General features: G+C 43.8%; 1 protein-coding gene and 1 pseudogene across 2 annotated transcripts; one reads left to right on the top strand and one right to left on the bottom strand.

The window, feature by feature from the left end:
• Window positions 1-10,335: 10,335 nt before the first annotated feature.
• Window positions 10,336-16,786, top strand: LOC127311420 (ATP-dependent DNA helicase DDM1). 2 transcript variants are annotated; one of them, XM_051341849.2, is made up of 14 exons: window positions 10,336-10,579; window positions 10,748-11,110; window positions 11,227-11,325; window positions 12,096-12,439; window positions 12,513-12,699; window positions 12,791-12,966; window positions 13,837-14,093; window positions 14,182-14,286; window positions 14,382-14,476; window positions 14,589-14,708; window positions 15,595-15,714; window positions 15,898-15,996; window positions 16,077-16,178; window positions 16,298-16,786. In XM_051341849.2, the coding sequence occupies exons 1-14, from the start codon at window positions 10,466-10,468 to the stop codon at window positions 16,523-16,525; spliced, it is 2,409 nt and encodes an 802-aa protein (XP_051197809.1). In that variant the 5' UTR covers window positions 10,336-10,465; the 3' UTR covers window positions 16,526-16,786. The 2 variants fall into 2 exon arrangements, with proteins under 2 accessions (XP_051197809.1, XP_051197807.1); XM_051341847.2 differs by having other exon boundaries at window positions 12,093-12,439.
• Window positions 16,787-16,940: 154 nt separating this feature from the next.
• LOC127311422 (uncharacterized acetyltransferase At3g50280-like) lies at window positions 16,941-18,605 on the bottom strand (annotated as a pseudogene).
• Between the last annotated feature and the right edge of the window lie 717 nt (window positions 18,606-19,322).

Here is a 19,322-nt window from a genome sequence, read left to right as displayed (position 1 = left end):
GAGATCTGGCGATTTTGGTGTTCTTGGTGGCTCAGCAATGGAGCATGAAGTTCTTAGGGTTTGAGCAACCTTCCAAGGTAGGTGAAGGGGGGTATTTATACCCCCCCAGCTTTTCTGCCCGTTGGAGATGAATCGCCGGCAGTGCCGGCCTTGAGCCGCCGGCAGTGCCGGCCACAATTTCGAAACTGCAGCTAACAGGCTGGCCGGCAGTGCCGGGCCAGAAACGCCGGCAGTGCCGGGGTGCACACACCGGCAGTGCCGGCCTGGAATCGCCGGCAGTGCCGGGGTGCACACATCGGCAGTGCCGGCCTGGTGTTGCCGGCAGTGCCGGCCTGGGCCAGACTCCAGGTTCCTCCTTCTTTTCTTCCTTTTTGAGTGAGTCGAGATTTTCCTGTGATATCTTTTCCTAAACTGTAAACCACTTAGCACACGGTTAAATTGTCACCGGTGTTGTTAACAAACACGCAAAACTCAGAGATCATGAAATGTTCTTTCAACAGTACCGAAGAGGCTAGCAAATTTGGATGGTGGAAGTGCCAAAAACCGTAGCTTAACATTAGTCAAAAATAACTCACAAGCTTATTGCAAACATCTAGCAGGTTCAACATTAAGAGCATGATTAAAATTTACTCCAAGGAGGGCCGTTCATGGTGGCACAAGTACCCCGCTAGCTCCCTCGACCTTCAACACAACTTAGTTATTACGATGAACTCTTAGACATGGAAAGCTATCAAGTCCATCTACACCTTCAACCATTTAAGTAGAGTTTGTAGTACGGCACAAGGTTAAAGACAACAATCCACTACTGATTTTAACTTATTTAAACCGCAAGCTTTACCATCTAAATACCTCAAAACGCTTGCAAAGAATCAGGTTATCAAAGCTCAATGATCTACAAGATTATGCAAGTGTTTCATTATACCACTACCACATGCAACATTTCCTGAACCAACCAAATAACAATGAACGAAGCAGTTTTCAACCTTCGCCATGAACATTAAAAGTAAAGCTAAGAACACATGTGTTCATATGCAACAGCGGAGCGTGTCTCTCTCCCACACAAGCATGAATTTATTCAGAGAATGAAAATAACAAAACAAAAATAAAACACACAGACGCTCCAAGTAAAGCACATAAGATGTGACGGAATAAAAATATAGTTTCACTAGAGGTGACATGATAAGTTGTCGATGAAGAAGGGGATGCCTTGGGCATCCCCAAGCTTAGATGCTTGAGTCTTCTTGAAATATGCAGGGATGAACCACTGGGGCATCCCCAAGCTTAGACTTTTCACTCTTCTTGATCATATTGTATCATCCTCCTCTCTTGACCCTTGAAAACTTCCTCCACACCAAACTCAAAACAAACTCATTAGAGGGTTAGTGCATAATCAAAAATTCCCATGTTCAGAGGTGACACAATCATTCTTAACACTTCTGGACATTGCCCAAAGCTACTGAAAGTTAATGGAATAAAGAAATCCATCCAACATAGCAAAACAGGCAATGCGAAATAAAAGGCAGAATCTGTCAAAACAGAACAGTCCGTAAAGACGAATTTTTCTGGGGCACTTAACTTGCTCAGATGAAAAAGCTCAAATTGAATGAAAGTTGCGTACATATCTGAGGATCATGCATGTAAATTGGCAGATTTTTCTGAGTTACCTACAGAGAATACTACTCAAATTCGTGACAGCAAGAAATCTGTTTCTGCGCAGTAATCCAAATCTAGTATCAACCTTACTATCAAAGACTTTACTTGGCACAAAAATGCAATAAAATAAAGATAAGGAGAGGTTGCTACAGTAGTAACAACTTCCAAGACACAAATATAAAACAAAATTACTGTAGTAAAATAAAAACATGGGTTATCTCCCAAGAAGTGCTTTCTTTATAGCCATTAAGATGAGCTTGGCAATTTTAATGATGCTCACATGGAAAATAGAAAATGAAGCAAAAGGATCATCAAGAAGCAAATTCAAAACACATTTAAGTCTAACCCACTTCCTATGCATAGGAATCTTGTAAATAAACAAATTCATGAAGAACAAAGTGACAAGCATAGGAAGATAAAGCAAGTGTAACTTCAAAAATTTCAGCATATAGAGAGGTGTTTTAGTAACATGAAAATTTCTACAACCATATTTTCCTCTCTCATAAAGATTTTCAGTAGCATCATGAACAAACTCAACAATATAACTATCAAATGAAACATTCTTATCATGAGCTACATGCATAAAATTATTACTCTCCACATAAGCATAATCAATTTTATTAGTATTAGTGGGGGCAAATTCATCACCATAATCATCATATATAGGAGGCAAAGTATCATCAAAGTAAATTTTATCCTCCATGCTTGGGGGACTAAAAATATCATGCTCATCAAAACTAGGTTCCCCAAGCTTAGAATTTTCCATAGTATTAGCAACAATGGTGTTCAAAGCGTTCATACTAATATCATTGCTACTAGCATGCAAATAAGGTTCCATAGGTTTTTTAATTTTCGCATCAAACAATCCATGTCTTAACTCAGGAAATAGATTAAAAAGCTCACTGTTGTTTTCCATTATGCCTAACTAGTGAACAAGAAACAAAAAGATGCAATTGCAGGATCTAAAGGAAATAGCTTCGAGCACTCACATACCGGCAACAGTGCTAGGAAATAGCTTAGTAGTCGGAGGATGTGAATACCTTTTACCTTACCTCCCCGGCAACGGCGCCAGAAAATAGCTTGTTGTCTACTGCTGGCTTCTATTCCTGTCACACCCCAACTTTTGCAACCATGTTTAGTTGCCCGTAGTGCAAAAATCAGGGGGGACAAAAACTTTTTTTTAAACAAATGCTTGAATAAATTGTCTCGATCTGCTTGTTGAGTTTTCTCTTGAGATGCCTCTAAGAACACCTCTGGTGGTAAAACAATCTGGCAACTCACCTAATGAAACACATGTGTGGCCCTGGGATTTTTTTTCCATTCCCTAGCAATGCACTAAACCCTATGCTTGGTGTTTTCCCATAAAGTACCTCAACACACAATCCAGAAAAATAGTGAAGCTATGGCCACACTTGTATTACCTTAACCTCTTCTCTTTAAAAATAATTGAACCTTTTGACCTGAACCACAAAACCCCTATTTGTCTTGTCATATGACTTTATAACTTAATTTCAAATGTTTTGTCAAAAACCCTTTTTATTTAAATTGGTTATGATCACCCCAGATCATAGTATTAGAAAATGGTTTCTAAAGTTATTTTGTTTTAACACAAAGTATTTACCCAAGGACCTACCCTTATTTTATGTGACTTTAGTGTTTTATAAAAGCTTTTATATGCAGTTTTGGTCTCCTAAAGAAAAATGTAAGGATCCATATTTTATTTTTCAACCATGGATCTATACTCTTCTAAAACCATCTCTCATTCCAAAATATTTCAAGTAAAACTATTTCTAGTTTACCTAAGCCTTCTCAAATAAAACTGGGAAATATTACTGATATGTTTTATCATATCAATTCTAAAATAATTCCTAGAAAATTACCTTTTTTCTTTTTTTCACCAAGATGGGTGTTAGTGGTATATGCCATCTCTTGCACCTTTTATTATCAAATAGTTTAGAGAGAAAACTACTATGCATGGTTATGCAAGTCGAACCCTTTTAAGTTCAAAATCTCATTTTGCTATTTTTAAAATCTTCCAAAGCTACCTAATTTAAAATTTCTTTTAAATTTGAACCAACTGACAAATAGTGATCAGAGCTAATTCAAATAAAGGCCCAAAGTTGAATGGTGTATTCTATACAACCAACATGCCTTTCAAGTCTACCTTCTACAGTTATGACTTTGGCAAAATTCAGAGTTCGAGCAAATGCTAATATGGTCATTTTGACCAATTAATTTTCAACTTTATCTCTATTTTCGCTTTACCTGGAAGTCTAATAAAATAAATTTTCACACAAAATTTTGACCAAAAGCAATCTTTGTCGTTTCCAAAACAACCTCGCTTGTCAATGTCTCTCTTCCTACCAGCTATGTATCTCCAATCTTTGTATCTACTCTGATCAACCATAGCTACTCCAACGTGGGCACGGGGCTTAACTTGACGTTTGTTCTTCTTAGCATGAGGCACCGCACAACTATACAAGGGTACGGTTACCCCCGAGTCCGGGTTGTCATGGTTGGGACAATAGTATAACGGGAGGCCTTCGGGGCTGACCCGTCCGGAAGACACTATGGGTCTCCTGGCTTGGCGGTGGAGCCACACTCAAGAGGAGGTGAGCTGCCACGGTGCCGGGGAGGTACATACTCCATAGGGTAGGACCTCGTGTTAAGTCGAATGGGCGAAAGGTTATGTCCGGGTATCCGTCGTGGCATAGATCGTTATGCGGGGATGATGCCCACACGATAGGTATCCGGATAGTTGTGGTGAAAGTGTGCACACTCTGCAGAGTTAAAACTATTCGAATAGCCGCGTCCGCGGTCATGGACGGTTGGGATGGCCGTTACCGAGCTGTGTCGAGTTTTGTTTTAGAAAATGCTTTACAAAGGAAGGGAATGTGTTGGATGTACCGGAAGGGTACGGAAAGGCTTGTGCCGACCATATGGAGATGGTCGAGGAAAATGAAACAAAAATTGGGTGACCCTTCCTAGTGTTTCATGTAGAAGAACTCTTCTTTAACAAAGATATAGAGATGTCATAGAACTTCCCTAGTATCCCCATCAATTGAGATGGCGGTATGCTACCCCTTCTTTAACAAAGATATAGAGATGTCATAGAACTTCCCTAGTATCCCCATCAATTGAGATGGCGGTATGCAACTCTTCTTTAACAAGGATATAGATATGTCATAGGACTTCCCTAGTATCCCCATCAATTGAGATGGCGGTATGCTAACTCTTCTTCAATAAAGATATAGATATGTTGTAGTCTATCTTTTGAAGTATCTTCTTTAACAAAGATATAGAGATGTCATAGGACCACCATAGTGTCCACATCACTTGAGATTCCAGGATGCTATATCCACAAGAGAAACTGATTCTCTTTCACATGCTATATCCACAAGAGAAACTATTCTTCCTCTCTTGTCTCTTTTAGTTAGCATTGTTAGCACCTTTCTTGATGGTTTGCGAGTACAATTCCAATGTACTCACGGCTTTGTCCCTGGCTATTTACTTGGCCAGACTTGAAGGAGTTCGACAGATGAAGAAGGAGTTGACGACGTCTATGCGAGCTAGGAACGTCTTCCCGATCGATTGTTCGTAGGGTTATGGCAGATGACTTGGGTACTGCGCTGCTGAAGTGATGATGCTACTCTGATGATTAGATTAGGCCCTTCGAGGCTATTATGTAAAGATTGGTCATGTGACCTTATTGTAATTTTTCTTATTCCGTTTTGTAAAGGATGATGTAATTTGATATCAGTTCGGTTATGTGTTCACGGCGCACTGATCATGGGATCGTGAACTGTATACATAACAGGGAATTTCGGACAGCTAGTCCGGGGTCCCCACAATTCCTGTAGACAGTGTTGGGCCTCCAAGAGCAGAGGTTTGTAGAACAGCAGCAAGTTTCCCTTAAGTGAATCACCCAAGGTTTATCGAACTCAGGGAGGAAGAGGTCAAAGATATCCCTCTCAAGCAACCCTGCAATCACGATACAAGAAGTCTCTTGTGTCCCCAACACACCTAATACACTTGTCAGATGTATAGGTGCACTAGTTCGGCGAAGAGATAGTGAAATACAAGTAATATGGATGAATATGAGTGGTAATAACAATCTGAAATAAATATGGCAGCGAGTAAACATGCAACAGAACTTGTTGGAAACGGTGTTTCAGTACTTAGAAACAAGGCCTAGGGATCATACTTTCACTAGTGGACTCTCTCAACATTGCAATCATAATGGAATATAAATATAAGCACTTCACTATGCTATTCTGAATTACTCTCTGGCAAGATAACGAACACTAATTCATCATGTAGGCAAACCTTAAAGATGTATTCCTAAGTACTAATAAACACCCCACGCTGTCACTGTGAGCATTCATAGGAGGTACTAACACACCACAATTTCATAGAGACATCCGACTCAAATCATAACCCAGTGAATAAGTATTCTGTGAAATATAGCCTAATAGACCCACACGGTGCACACACTGTCACCTTTACACACGTGGGACAAGGAGTCTCCGGAGATCACATAAGTAAAATCCACTTGAATAGCATAATGCCATCTAGATTACAAAGCTCATCATATGAATCTCAATCATGTAAGGCAGCTCATGAGATCATTGTATTGAAGTACATGGGAGAGAGAGATGAACCACATAGCTACCGGTAGAGCCCTTAGCCTCGAGGGAGAACTACTCCCTCCTCATCATGGGAGTCAGCAGCGGTGATGAAGATGGCGTTGGTGTCGATGGAGATGCCTTCCGGGGGCAATTCCCCGTCCCGGCGGCGTGCCGGAACAGAGACTTCTGTCCCCCGAATCTTGGCTTCGCGATGGCGGCGGCTCTGGAACTTTTCTCGTATCGTGGCTTATTCGTGTCGAGGTTTTAGGTCACCAGGGCTTAAATAGGCAAAGAAGCAGAGTCAGAAGGGTCATGGGGGGCTCACACAGTAGGGGGGGCGCCCCCCCTTGGCCGCGCCGCCATGTGGGGTGGGGCCCCTGGCTCCCCTCTGGCCCCTCTTCGGTGCTCTGGAAGCTTCCGGGAAAAATAAGATACTGGGTGTTGATTTTGTCCAATTCCGAGAATATTTCCTTTGTAGAATTTCTGAAACCAAAAACAACAGAAAACGGGAACTGGCACTTCGGCATCTTGTCAATAGGTTTGTTCCGGAAAATGCATCAAAACGATATAAAGTGTGAACAAAACATGTAGGTATTGTCATAAAACAAACATGGAACATAAGAAATTATAGATACGTTGGAGACGTATCAATGAATATATTCTTGAAAGGCAATTAATGGATAGTAAAGTGTTTTGATAGCCTTGATCATCCTGATGTGAGCGTAATTAAGATACTTCATTGCTTATACCTCTTTTGATATGAATGCTCATACTTAAGTTGATTGTAAGAAACTTCCAGTGTTCCTTGGCAAACTGAGAGTTAACTACTTAAGCTAGAGTAATTGTTTACACAACTAGCTATTCATACTTATAATATTTGTTGTGATTGTCTCGAGTTACCAATGCTTGTATTATACTCTTGGCACTTCTCTAACTATGCTAAGCTTTGAAATGGAAGAACTGCTGGACTCATAAGGCTACCACCTGTAAGTGACTTTGCTTTCTCGTTTTTTTTGTTTAAACGCCAAGTTCCTTATGGTTCTTTGTTTCTTGCTCGAGGACGATCAAGTTTAAGTTTGGGGAAGTTGATGGTTGTGAAATACGCCACTTTTTCGCATTTAAACCCTTAGCTAAGTCAAGAAATTGACTAATTTTACCTCTCAACTTGCCACTAATGACTAATTAATGAAAATATGTGCAACCTCTTCTATTTTTGAATGTTGTGTAGGAAATCACATCATAATGACAAATGGACCTGCAATTACAGAAGAAAATCATGGTAGGAGCATGGCAAAGTTCACTACGCTCGAAGAAGCGGTTCCAGGGCTTTAACGGGCATCGGTACGGGCAAGCACCGCTCGTACCGTGCGCCCGTACCGTGCTTAGCTGCATTCCCGGGGTCAAACCCTATAAGTTTCGTGAAGGGACCGACGCTGGAAAAAGAGTCATTCATCGCCAAACGGAGCCACCATCCACCAGATCCATCTGCACCACATCGAAGGAGATCCACCACCATAGTTCATCCATCCCATCTCCCATCTCCTCCATAGCCATAACCATCACCATTGTAATAGAGATCGCCTTGAGAATTGGTGATATTGTAAGAATATTGTGATTTCAATCTAAGTATTTTGCACAATGATTTCTATCTTTGTATTTGATGTTGATATTATGTGTGAGTAGTCCTCACGGGTTGCGGGTTGGGGTGAATCCTCGCAGCGTTTATGTGCATCTAATCTTATTTTATGTGTAAGGATTGAATATGAGTTTTGCAATCTTGTATCCTTGTCTCTTTGCCTCGTCTCAATGATCTGTAGGTACCCATATCATTCAATTCGATCAAGGGAAGAGGTGAGATGAGTGGAGAACAGCGTTCTACCGCGAAACCTTAGTGACAGAAAGGGTCAAGCAACGGTACATGTTTAGTGATTCATTCGGGATTATGACACAATCATATAGCTTAAGGCTTTGGTTTGTATTCATTTACTTAATAAAAATTGTTGCTTGTGGCTGTAAGGACAGTGGTTGGACCATTAGGCTCTTGACAGCTCTGGCTTTAGGGGCAAGAGTATTTACGGATGTGCTACTCACAAATCTCTTATCTCTATTTTATTTGTTACACATATGTGCTTCAATTATATATGTATGCATAACTTCATGTGAAACCTTAACCCTAGCCTATTTCCATCATTGAACACAACCCCTTAAAAGTAAACTAGATAGGTCCGGTAAATCGAAGATAACTACACTAGCAAGTCTTGTAGACGTTTCCTTTACACCATTTTAGCATTGCTTCCCAAGGTTCGATTAAACCTAGGTCTTCTAGGGAAAAAGCTTATCATACTACAATCTGTAATCCGGATGGAAGATATCAATTATGGAAGAAGGCACTGGGAGGAAGGGGGCGACCTCTCCTCACGAAATCTGTAATCTGTAACCCTCTCACTACCGACAAGCCATCATTTGGCGGCGGGGAGGGGATGAATCATCCCACGGTTCGATAAGGTATCCAGCTCATCCACTGCACTGACGAGCTGCACCATTCTCCATCTCCAACCTCGGACTAGGACATCTCTTCCACAGGAGATACGAGAAGGTGGGGTGGTGGAGGTGCACGATTGAAGAAGGGTAGAAGATGAGGAAAGGGCAATCATGAAGGAATAAAAATCCCCACCGAGATCTATGCCCTTTAAGCTAAAACGTGTGGTTAGCGCAGAAAAAAGGAGTGGGATAGATTAGTTACTACTATCCACGGAAACCCCGAAACTTCCATCAAAAGTCGAGCCGCCAGAAGAGGTGTGGGGAATGGTTACCATATAGCCGTGTCCCTCTCCCGTGTTGTGAACTAGAACAACCTCAAAAGCAGCCGACTTAGGAGCGGAAGCCGGCATGGTCCCCTCCTACAGAAATCCTTCGCATGATCCTTCCAGATCACCCGAAGGCTAGGGGGTTACCGACGGGGAACTAAACTACAGGGTACCCTGAGTTCCGTAAAGTCTGGGCGAGGAGACGAAGGCGCCGAGGAAGAAGGATAGGCGCTCCCACATTACCCTTGTAGGGACGAGGGGCGGGAAAGGAAAGGGAGCAATCAAAGAAAACCACGCAAGACCATGTGGCGACCAAGTCATCACGACATCATGTTGACAAGACCGAAGATAGCCTCACTTCCCTCTCCGGTTATGTCCCGCACAATCAGGTACGAGGAAGCTCTCTTTCATGCCTATGATGCCAACACGGCATCATCATGACCATGCCATGATGCTTGAGAAGTACAACCGTCCCATGCAAGTGTGGGACACGCACCCGAACCTGCGGGTTTTGGTACGGTAAGGACGTGACCTCCTCCCCTTCAGGAGTGAAGTCACTCCCTCATAATATAAATAGGTCCCTCTACCACAGTCTACAAGGGAGGGACGAAGCCCAAGCAAGCCACACCAAGCAAAGCACAAGGAGAAACCTAGAAGCCACAAAAACCCTGAGGAACGAGAGGGAAGAAGCCCAGTTCCTCCTTCTCTCGCACCTTTAGATAACAAGGCGACAAGATCCTTTCCACATTCCCACCGATCATAGCATGTTCTTGCCATGCCAGGAAGAACAGACCTCGCCGGCTTCCCACCGGAAGCCGGCACCACCCCCATTTCTTGGCCTATCGGGAAGTAATACCTCAGCTGGCACCACTCTATCAATCCCATCACCACCAGGAAGTGGGGTTGTTACCGGAAATCTATTCATGTGGCCTGAATATGTATATCTCTTATGTGCCCGAGTTTGTTACCCATCGAATCGTGGTTACAAATTCTCCACCTACATACAAAATTGGGACCGAGAATCAAACCCCAACAAGGAGCGCTTATCCGACCTTGGTTTGGGGATTTGATCCCCTGGGAGCATGCCCATAGGTTTATTTTGTGAACAAAATAAAAACACCTTTATCTTCCTAAAATAATATGACACATATGGAAAGAAAACAACTGATTATCAATTTTTTGGTAGGTCGATTATCAATTTTTTTGAAATGCACACACTGCCGGTCTTCTTAAATAACCTACGCCTCCGGTTCGTCCCCAAGAGCAATTGGCCGCCGCCACCCCTCGTCCTCGCCACCACCATAGGCGCCCCTTCCCCTGCCGCCTCGACTCCGTCGACCATCGCCGACTTCACCGCCTGTCGACGTCGAAGCCAAGATGGTGGTCGCCGTGGTGAATGGGATTACGATGGAAGCCGCCGCCGCCACCGCCGCCGCCACCACTGACCCCGATGCCGACGCCGATTCTCCCAAATCCGTTCTGGAGGACGAGGTGATTTACTCTTTTAAACTTCCGTTTCGAAATCTCTAGGCGGACTCCATTTCCTTATTCCTCGAAAAAAAGATCGCATTTCGTAGGTTGTCGAACTATTTCAATCCTTGTTTCCTCCAAAAGAAATGGATCCTCTCCCCTGTTACTGATTATATTGTGCAAAATTAGAAAATGCCCGATGCCAAGGATGAGAAAAAAGCTGTTGATTTGAAGATAGAGGGTGAAGAGCAGCTACTGAACATCAGAGAAGACACGGCTGATGGGTTTCTGGATACAAGTTCATCCCTGCCTATTGACCTCGAGGCCAAGAACGGCGATGCGTGCTTCATCACAGAGGCGATGACAAAGGAGGAAGAGCAGTTGCATCAGGCCCGGCTTAAGGTGGAGGAAGAAGAGGAGGCCAAAAGGAGAGAAGCTGCAAGACAGCAGGCTCTTGATCCAAAGGCACGCTTCAGCAAGCTGGACGAGCTGCTGACAAAGACGCAGCTTTATTCGGAATTTCTACTTGAAAAGATGGAGCAGATCACAGATGTATGTTGGTTATGTCTCTCACTGTGTGCTGACCACCATTTCATTTCCAGCTAGTTGGTTATTTTATTTCCCTTCTTTGTTGACATTGGTGGTGCTGCCTATTTGTTGTTAAGCAGAAAGTTGTTGAAATCAAAGATGAAGAGGAACCTATGGAAGAGCAGAAGAAAGGGCGTGGTAGAAAAAGGAAAACAAAGGCTAAGCCACAGTACAATGATGTGAGTTCAGATTTCATATAATATCCCCTGCTTCATAAATATGCTACTTTGTACTACCTCTGTGCCGAATTAGCTTTCCAAAACATACTACATTTCGGAATAGAGGTACATTATTCAAATGTCTTGTTTATTATATACTATTGATGTACTGCAGTTCGTTCTGTAGTCTGTATTACCTGCTCAACAGCATAGCTACAGCTATCAACACATTGGATTAATAGTACTCTAAGGTCGACTTTCTGGACTTTTTTTTTTTTTTTTGAGAAACACAGTACAAACGCAGACGCTCACATACACACGCATACACTCACCCCTATGAACGCACACACGCACACCCTACCCCTATGAGCACCTCCGGAAGACTGAGCCGGCGGATTGAATCTTGAAATTGACGAAGTCACCACAGGCGCCTCGCTGTCGACGGGAACGTCGCCTCCCACTAAATGAATATTCCGCCTTTATGAGACACACAGATGTCAAATCTGGGATTTGAACTCTGGTGGGCTGGGGGTACAACCACCCTCCTAACCACCCAACCTCAGGTTGGTTCTCCCGACTTTCTGGACTTGTTGATGTATTGAGTCTTAATAGTTCAGTGATTGTGATTTTTTTCCTGGAGATGGGTCATCATTCTAAGTGGTAACTTGATTTGTCAGTACTGATAAGAATATATAAGAAAATTGTGAGAAATTATTCTTGTTCATTGTTTAGACCTTATGTTCACCTTTTTGTTGCTTCTGACTATGGTGAATATGAATGTTTTTGAGAAGAAAGCAAAGACAGCAGTCGCAGCCATGCTTACAAGATCGCGTGAAGATCATTCTGCTGATGATGGCACTCTCACAGAAGAAGAAAAGTGGGAAAAAGAGCAAGCCAACCTTGTTCCGTTATTGACTGGTGGAAAGTTGAAACCTTACCAGATAAAGGGTGTAAAGTGGCTAATATCTCTGTGGCAAAATGGTTTAAATGGGATACTAGCTGATCAAATGGGCCTTGGGAAAACAATCCAGACAATTGGATTTCTTGCCCATCTCAAAGGGAACGGTCTGGAGGGTCCATACATGGTTATTGCTCCCCTTTCCACTCTGTCAAACTGGTTAAATGAGTTATCAAGGTAAAGTATCCAAAATTGTCTTTCAATGTGCTTTGTTTGCTTGATTAAATGAGTTATGTGGACCTGATTTCAGGTTTGTTCCATCTCTGAATGGTCTGATTTATCATGGAGATAAAGTTGCTCGAGCAGAGCTACGGAGAAAATTCATGCCCAAAAAAATTGGTCCTGATTTTCCAATAATAATCACTTCATTTGAGATGGCCATGTATGATGCAAAATATCTTGCTAATTATGAGTGGAAGTATGTTGTTGTCGATGAGGTGATGGAATAGCATGTCATGTATTATTGTCTTTCTTTGTTTCTCCCCCTTCCTATGTATTGACGTGTCAGTTTGATACTTCTTTTTCCAGGGGCATCGGTTGAAAAATACGAATTGTAAACTATTAAGGGAGTTAAGGCGCATTCCGATGGAGAATAAGCTCCTTTTGACTGGGACACCTCTTCAGAATAACCTAGCAGAGCTGTGGTCACTACTGAATTTCATTTTGCCTGACATATTCTCATCCCATCAGGAATTTGAGTCATGGTATGATCTGCTGAACTACCACCTGCCCCATTTTCTAGCTTTCAAATAGTTTTGCTCTGCATTGGCTAGATGTTGTATTGAAGTCAATTTATGTATGAAACTAATTGCACAGAAATGTCTGTTTTTCTGATCAGGAGTTATGACATTTGTCAGGATTCGTAAAATTTATCAATGTTTGGTCCTTAAGAGTGCATATTATGGTTAAAGCAATGCAATTGAATTTATTAAGTTAAATTAATCGAGATGAGTTATTATTGTGCTGAAACACATGCAACTCTTGAAATATAAGGATTTTTCACTTTAACCTGACTGTGGCACTGCCCCTTCATTAAGAAGGCTAGAGAAATAGCTAGAGGTCCTGTTTCCAATGGTACAGGACAGAACAATTGCAATCCGCAGTTCCACACAGATAACTCCTGAAAAATGAGGGTTAGCACTGCCCGCTACCAGGGCCCTCTGGGCGATGTGCTCATGTGCTGGAGCAGCCACCTCATGTGTATCAGCTGCTTGTGGGCATATGGTTTCTATACAAATGTTCTTATTGTAAGAGTGGGACATGTAGCAAACACATGTTATGACATTTCTTCCTGATTTATGTTGTAATGCCAGATACTGATATGTCATGTCTGCTGATTTATCTATTAAACATTAGTAGAACTTTATCTCTTTTTTCTTATTCATGCTGTATGTCAACATGTTATTTGTGCTAAGATGTAATACCGATAAATGAAGTTATACGGACATACTGGCGGATTTTGATACCTTGCCGTGGGGTGTTTTTGTTACAAAGATACCAAACTTATTAGTTGAATACATCATTTATATTTGTATCATTTTTCCTCCATCGGCCTGATGGCAATCTTCTTACAGGTTTGATTTTTCTGGGAAGGGAGATGACAAACAGCAGGAAGAAACTGATGAGAACAAAAGAGTCCATGTTGTCTCAAAGCTTCATGCCATTTTGCGTCCATTCCTTTTAAGGCGAATGAAAGAAGATGTGGAACACATGCTTCCGCGAAAGAAAGAGATAATCATTTATGCTAACATGACTGAACATCAGAAACAAATCCAGACTCACTTGATTGGGAAGACATTCGACAACTACTTGCATGAGAATACAGATATTAGTATGCATGTCTTCCTGCATGTTTATTATCCAATCTGTGCATACGCAAATAAAATTCAAACGTGACAAGTTTTTTTTCTATATTGTAGTTTTGCGGAGACCCGGCATCAAGACGAAGCTAAATAACCTACTCGTTCAGCTGAGAAAAAATTGTGCTCACCCTGATCTTTTGGATGCTGCATATGACTCAAACAGTGTGTCCCATTGCTCATTGGACATATGCTATTTGTTGCTCTATTTGTTTTCTTTGACTTTTATCTGTATTGTTATTTATTTCTTCTGTTTGCAGGTTTCTATCCACCCGTTGATAAGCTTCTAGAACAATGCGGCAAATTTCAGCTGTTGGATAGGTTACTGGATGCGCTCCTCAAACGAAAGCACAAGGTTGATGTTCTCTTCTTTTTGTAGTCTTTATATGTATCCATGCATGTTCCAGCACATGTTTCATGGCTTCTATTTTGTAAACCTTAATATAGTTGAATTGATATGTTTGTAGGTCCTAATATTTTCACAATGGACAAAAGTTTTGGATCTCCTTGACTATTATTTGGATGTGAAAGGCCTGAAGGTTTGCCGAATTGATGGCAGTGTTAAGTTGGAAGAGAGGAGGAAGCAGGTAATGTAGTAGCCTTCCAATTTATTAGTATTAGAGCTAGATAACATCTATCGTAGATATGATCGTACATACTTGAGGTAACTACTACTAACTAAGCTCAGAAAGAAGACTAAACTAACTTGGATTGCATACTTGAGGTAACTACTGCTAACTAAGCTTCGAAAGAAGACTAAAGTAACTTAGATTGATTGATGGTATGATTCCAATAGCCATGCAGACCCTTTTTGTAGGTGGGAAAAACATATCTAACAATACATAAACTAACCAATCATATATTTATTTTCACTTCCGATCGGGATCCAGGCTCTAGTTGAAGTGGAGCAGCTTGTCTCTCCTGTGTGTGGCTGTGAAGTCCCTCACGTGCCTACGGTCTAGGGTTGCTATTGGGCCTTTAGTGAGCTCCCCCGTATCCCTATTTTTTCCCTTCTTTTTAACTTGGAGAAGACTCCAGGATATGCCTATCCTGCCGTATCCTGGCATCTCGTGTGTCTTCACGTACTAGGACATGATAACGGCAGAAAATGCCGTATCAGTGCTTCGTAGTTTCCAAGTACTGCCATTTCACCTGTGTGGTGTCTTAATTCATGTAGAGAACTGCAAACAGAGAAAGTCAGCTAATTGTGGAGAAAACTTGTTTAAAACCTGGATTAGGTACCTTGTTGAAAGGGAAGACCTATTGGAGGGGAGTGGTTTTATGAAACCTGGGTTTGAGTGCGCCTGACTGATTGTTATTGTGCAAGCAGTGTTCTAAACCATATAATGTTCTTTTATTATATTGCTTTTTTGTTACATGCTAATATTTATCCTTTAGATAATAATTAATTGATGGCTGTCTATGGGTGTTGCTGTCTCACAGTATATATTTGCTCCTATTTTCGTGCTGCAGATAGCGGAGTTTAATGACTTGAACAGCAATATGAATGTCTTCATTCTAAGCACGCGTGCTGGTGGTCTTGGTATCAACCTTACTTCTGCTGATACTTGTATCCTGTATGACAGTGACTGGGTAATTTTCTCTCTATCTGTAATAGTCCAGACTAAATAATTGTATGATCACAAAGCAAAGTCCATCAAGATGTGCACTCCCCTATATTTCTTCTTTACTACAGATGGCTGTGCCCCTGGAACAATGCTTTCCTTCATTTTAGCTTCCATAGCTGTGATATATGAATTTTTGCTTGTTCTGCAGAACCCTCAGATGGATCTGCAGGCTATGGACCGGTGCCACCGCATTGGTCAAACACACCCGGTTCATGTTTATCGGTTGGCAACATCGAATTCTGTCGAGGTATGGTTGCGGGACTGACATTAGGACTCTTTGCTTGTCTATAATTTGTGGCATCGGTGCTCATGTCTTGATTGTTGCAGGGACGGATTATCAAGAGAGCTTTTGGAAAGCTGAAGCTAGAGCATGTCGTGATTGGGAAGGGACAGTTCCAACAAGATGCTGCCAAGCCTAACACCTTAGATGTAAAAATTCTGTCCTGTCTACTCACTGTGTCCAGTCTGCCCTGTAAATTGTTTCTTCAGTGATCATCAAACACCGGGAATGACCACTGACATGTTACTGTTCTTGGTCGAGAATGCAGGAGGGGGAGCTGCTGGCGCTACTGAGGGACGAGCAGGGCGAGGAAGACAGGATGATCCAGACGGATATCAGCGACGACGACCTCTTGAAGGTGATGGACCGGAGCGACCTCACCGGCCCTCCTGCTGCTGTCGATGCTGCCCCTCTTGTCCCCCTGAAAGGTCCTGGGTGGGAGGTCGTGCTCGCCTCGAAGAGCGGCGGCGGCATGCTCTCGGCGCTCGCAAGCTGAGCCCTGCCTGAATCAAACGATGTCACCCCGTTTGTTCCCCTAGGTAATTGGTGGCTGGGCGTTGCACCCCTAGATTAGGAGGTGATATTTTGGCGATCTGGTGTGATCAGCTTAAGCTCGTGTGTGCCTTCTTCCGAGTCAGCCTATGTAGGACTGAGATGCTATCCTAAAATGAGTTTGGGAAGGACATTCTTCTGTTGCTTACTTTGCAATGTGGCAATATCATGGATTAAGAACTTTGGCCCTTTTTTCTTCTTGTTCTCTCTTGCTCGTCATGTCCATATTTGTTTCACCTGGCTGTGCCTGTCTTTTTATGTACTCTGTCTGGCCATAATAAGTTTTGTGGTTTTATTTCAAATTTGATAAAAAGAAACTTAAACCAAACGACTTAGTATTATGGATCGGAGCGAGTAACTTTTTGCAAGCGATATCAATTATGATTTCATTATGTTCGACACAAAGTGCTTAATCCAACATCTGTGTTTTAGACTCCACGCATCAGCTAAGTGTATGATTCGATTATTTCCATACACATCAGGTGCATATGGTAGAAAGACCCAAATTTGATGCGACGCACGTATGATGCGAAAAAAAAAGTGTGCTTGCCAGCTCGGAACATGGGGCGAGTACAAACTCTGGGAGTCACGCCGGCGGCGAGGTGACGGCGTCCATGAACTCGTGGTCGGCGACGAGCCTCTGCAGCACCTGCGGCGCCAGTGACACCTCCAGCGACATGCTCTTTTGCTGGTCTGGCCCCTCGAACACGGTCACCTTGCCGTCGCTCTTGTCCCCGTAGCCGCTCCGCACGCCCACCGGCTTCCCCCACCCGAAGTCGTTCCCGAACACGTCGAACCGCGACGAGCTCCCCACCATCCGCGCCCCGCCGCCGTCGGAGGACACCGGGGGCAAGAACGTCGGCTCGCGGGCCCAGCGGTCCAGCCACTCCCGCGTGGCCGCCTCGTCGAACGACGCCACGGCGCGGTTCAGCTGCCACGCCGTCCAGCCCAGCCCCTTGTCCAGGATCTCGCCGACGGTGCACCCCTTTATCACGCGGAGCATTATGGCGTTTCCCACGTAGCCCGGCGGGATGGTGCCCATGCGACCCCGGCAGCCGATGAGCAGGGCGTACGACGCCTCCTGCTCCGGCGGGAGGCGTCGGGCTCTGGACACCGCCCGCCACAGGTGAGCGAGCAGGGCCTGGAGCGAGGAGATGGCTGCGACCACGACGCCGGCCATCTCGTCGTTCGCCCTCGCCTTGAGCTTCTGGACGCTCGCGTCGGAGAAGGTGAAGAAGCCCTCTCGCACCGGCGGGAGCTCGAACCGCCGGACGGCGTGCTGCAGCGCGCCGAAAGGTAGGGGGATCGGCACGGCGCTCGTGTCGACGAACCACCTCCGGTGCACCGGCGCCGGCGCACGCGTGAGCTCCTCGCCTCGGCTGATCGCCGACCACGCGTTGAACAAGTCCCAGAAGGAGGTGCCGTCGCCGACGGTGTGGTTCATGGACATGCCGATGAACACGCCGTCCGCGAGCTCGGTGATCTGCGCCCACACCACGGGGAGCGACGAGTCCATGGCCGCGTCCAAGCCACGCACCACGTTCGGCCCGTTCAACGGGAAAAACGCCCGGACCACCGACGACGGGGTGTACACCGAGCCGACGATGTCTGCCACGGCCACGCCCGGCGCCACCGCGTGGACGAGCTCGGCGCCTTCCCCTGTGCAGCGCAGCAGGATGGCGACTGTGCCGTCGCCGTGCTCTTCGACGGCGAGTCGGCCGGCGAAGTGTTAGTACCGGCCCAGGGCGCGCGCAAGGGAGGAAGCCAGGCTGTTGAACAGGCTGGTCTCATCCCCGGCGCCGGCGGGAGGCTTGGGCAGGAGGATCCCTCTCTGGATGTAGGTCTCCCTGATGCCGTAGAGGTCCCACGGCGTGAGGTGAATGTCCTCCGACGGCGGCATCGGTGTGGCGCCATACGACGGCCGGACCATTCGCCGGGACACGATCCGGACGGTGTCAGCCGCGCTCGCTTCCATATGCTCGCTGTTTGTGATGATGCCAAATCCACACGAGCACACTGTCCTTTCTTAGACGTACGCGGTATGATTGCGATATGTTAGGTCGCGTCCATTATTTATGGGGCAAGTACAGATCTCAAGCCACTTAACTAAATCTCTCCCCCGTCTAAAAAAAGTTGTCTCAACATTTTTAAACGGAGGAGTATCACTTACAACCCGTTGCAACTTGTGCGTAAAACTTATAGACTAGCATAAATTTTGAATCAGATATTTTTTCTCAGTTGCAACCCACCTATAACTAGGAAAATCGCTGTTACAACCTACTTGAAATGAGGAAAAAATTCAGTTACAACCACTTGTAATTATGAAAATCTCAGTTGCAAACCCAGTTGCAAACCCGCTTGCAGTTATCATATCAACACAAATTATGAGGCAAATCGAATTGCTAAAGAGTCGATTGAGACGTAATAAAAATCAGCCGTCTCATTTCTAGCAAATCCACCTCTAATTATAATTCTTCTATCAACTAAGATCTCATTAAATCTCAGTTGATTATCTTTGTATATTGCATGATTTGTTACTCCTCCGTTGGATTCATTTTTCTAATGAATAGGGCATATTTTTTTTAAAAAAGTCAAACCAAGTAAAATTTAATTATTTTTAGAAAAGTCTATTAATAATTATGATATTCATAGATATCATATGATATATTTTATATATCTAACTATATTGATTTTTTATCTTGTAAACTTAATTAAACTTTACATGATTTGACTTTTTAAAA

Source organism: Lolium perenne, chromosome 7, assembly GCF_019359855.2.
Source record: "Lolium perenne isolate Kyuss_39 chromosome 7, Kyuss_2.0, whole genome shotgun sequence".
NCBI classification, from domain to species: Eukaryota; Viridiplantae; Streptophyta; class Magnoliopsida; order Poales; family Poaceae; genus Lolium; species Lolium perenne.
Note: the sequence above shows the minus strand (reverse complement) of the source record. Positions and strands in the feature narration are given on the sequence as shown.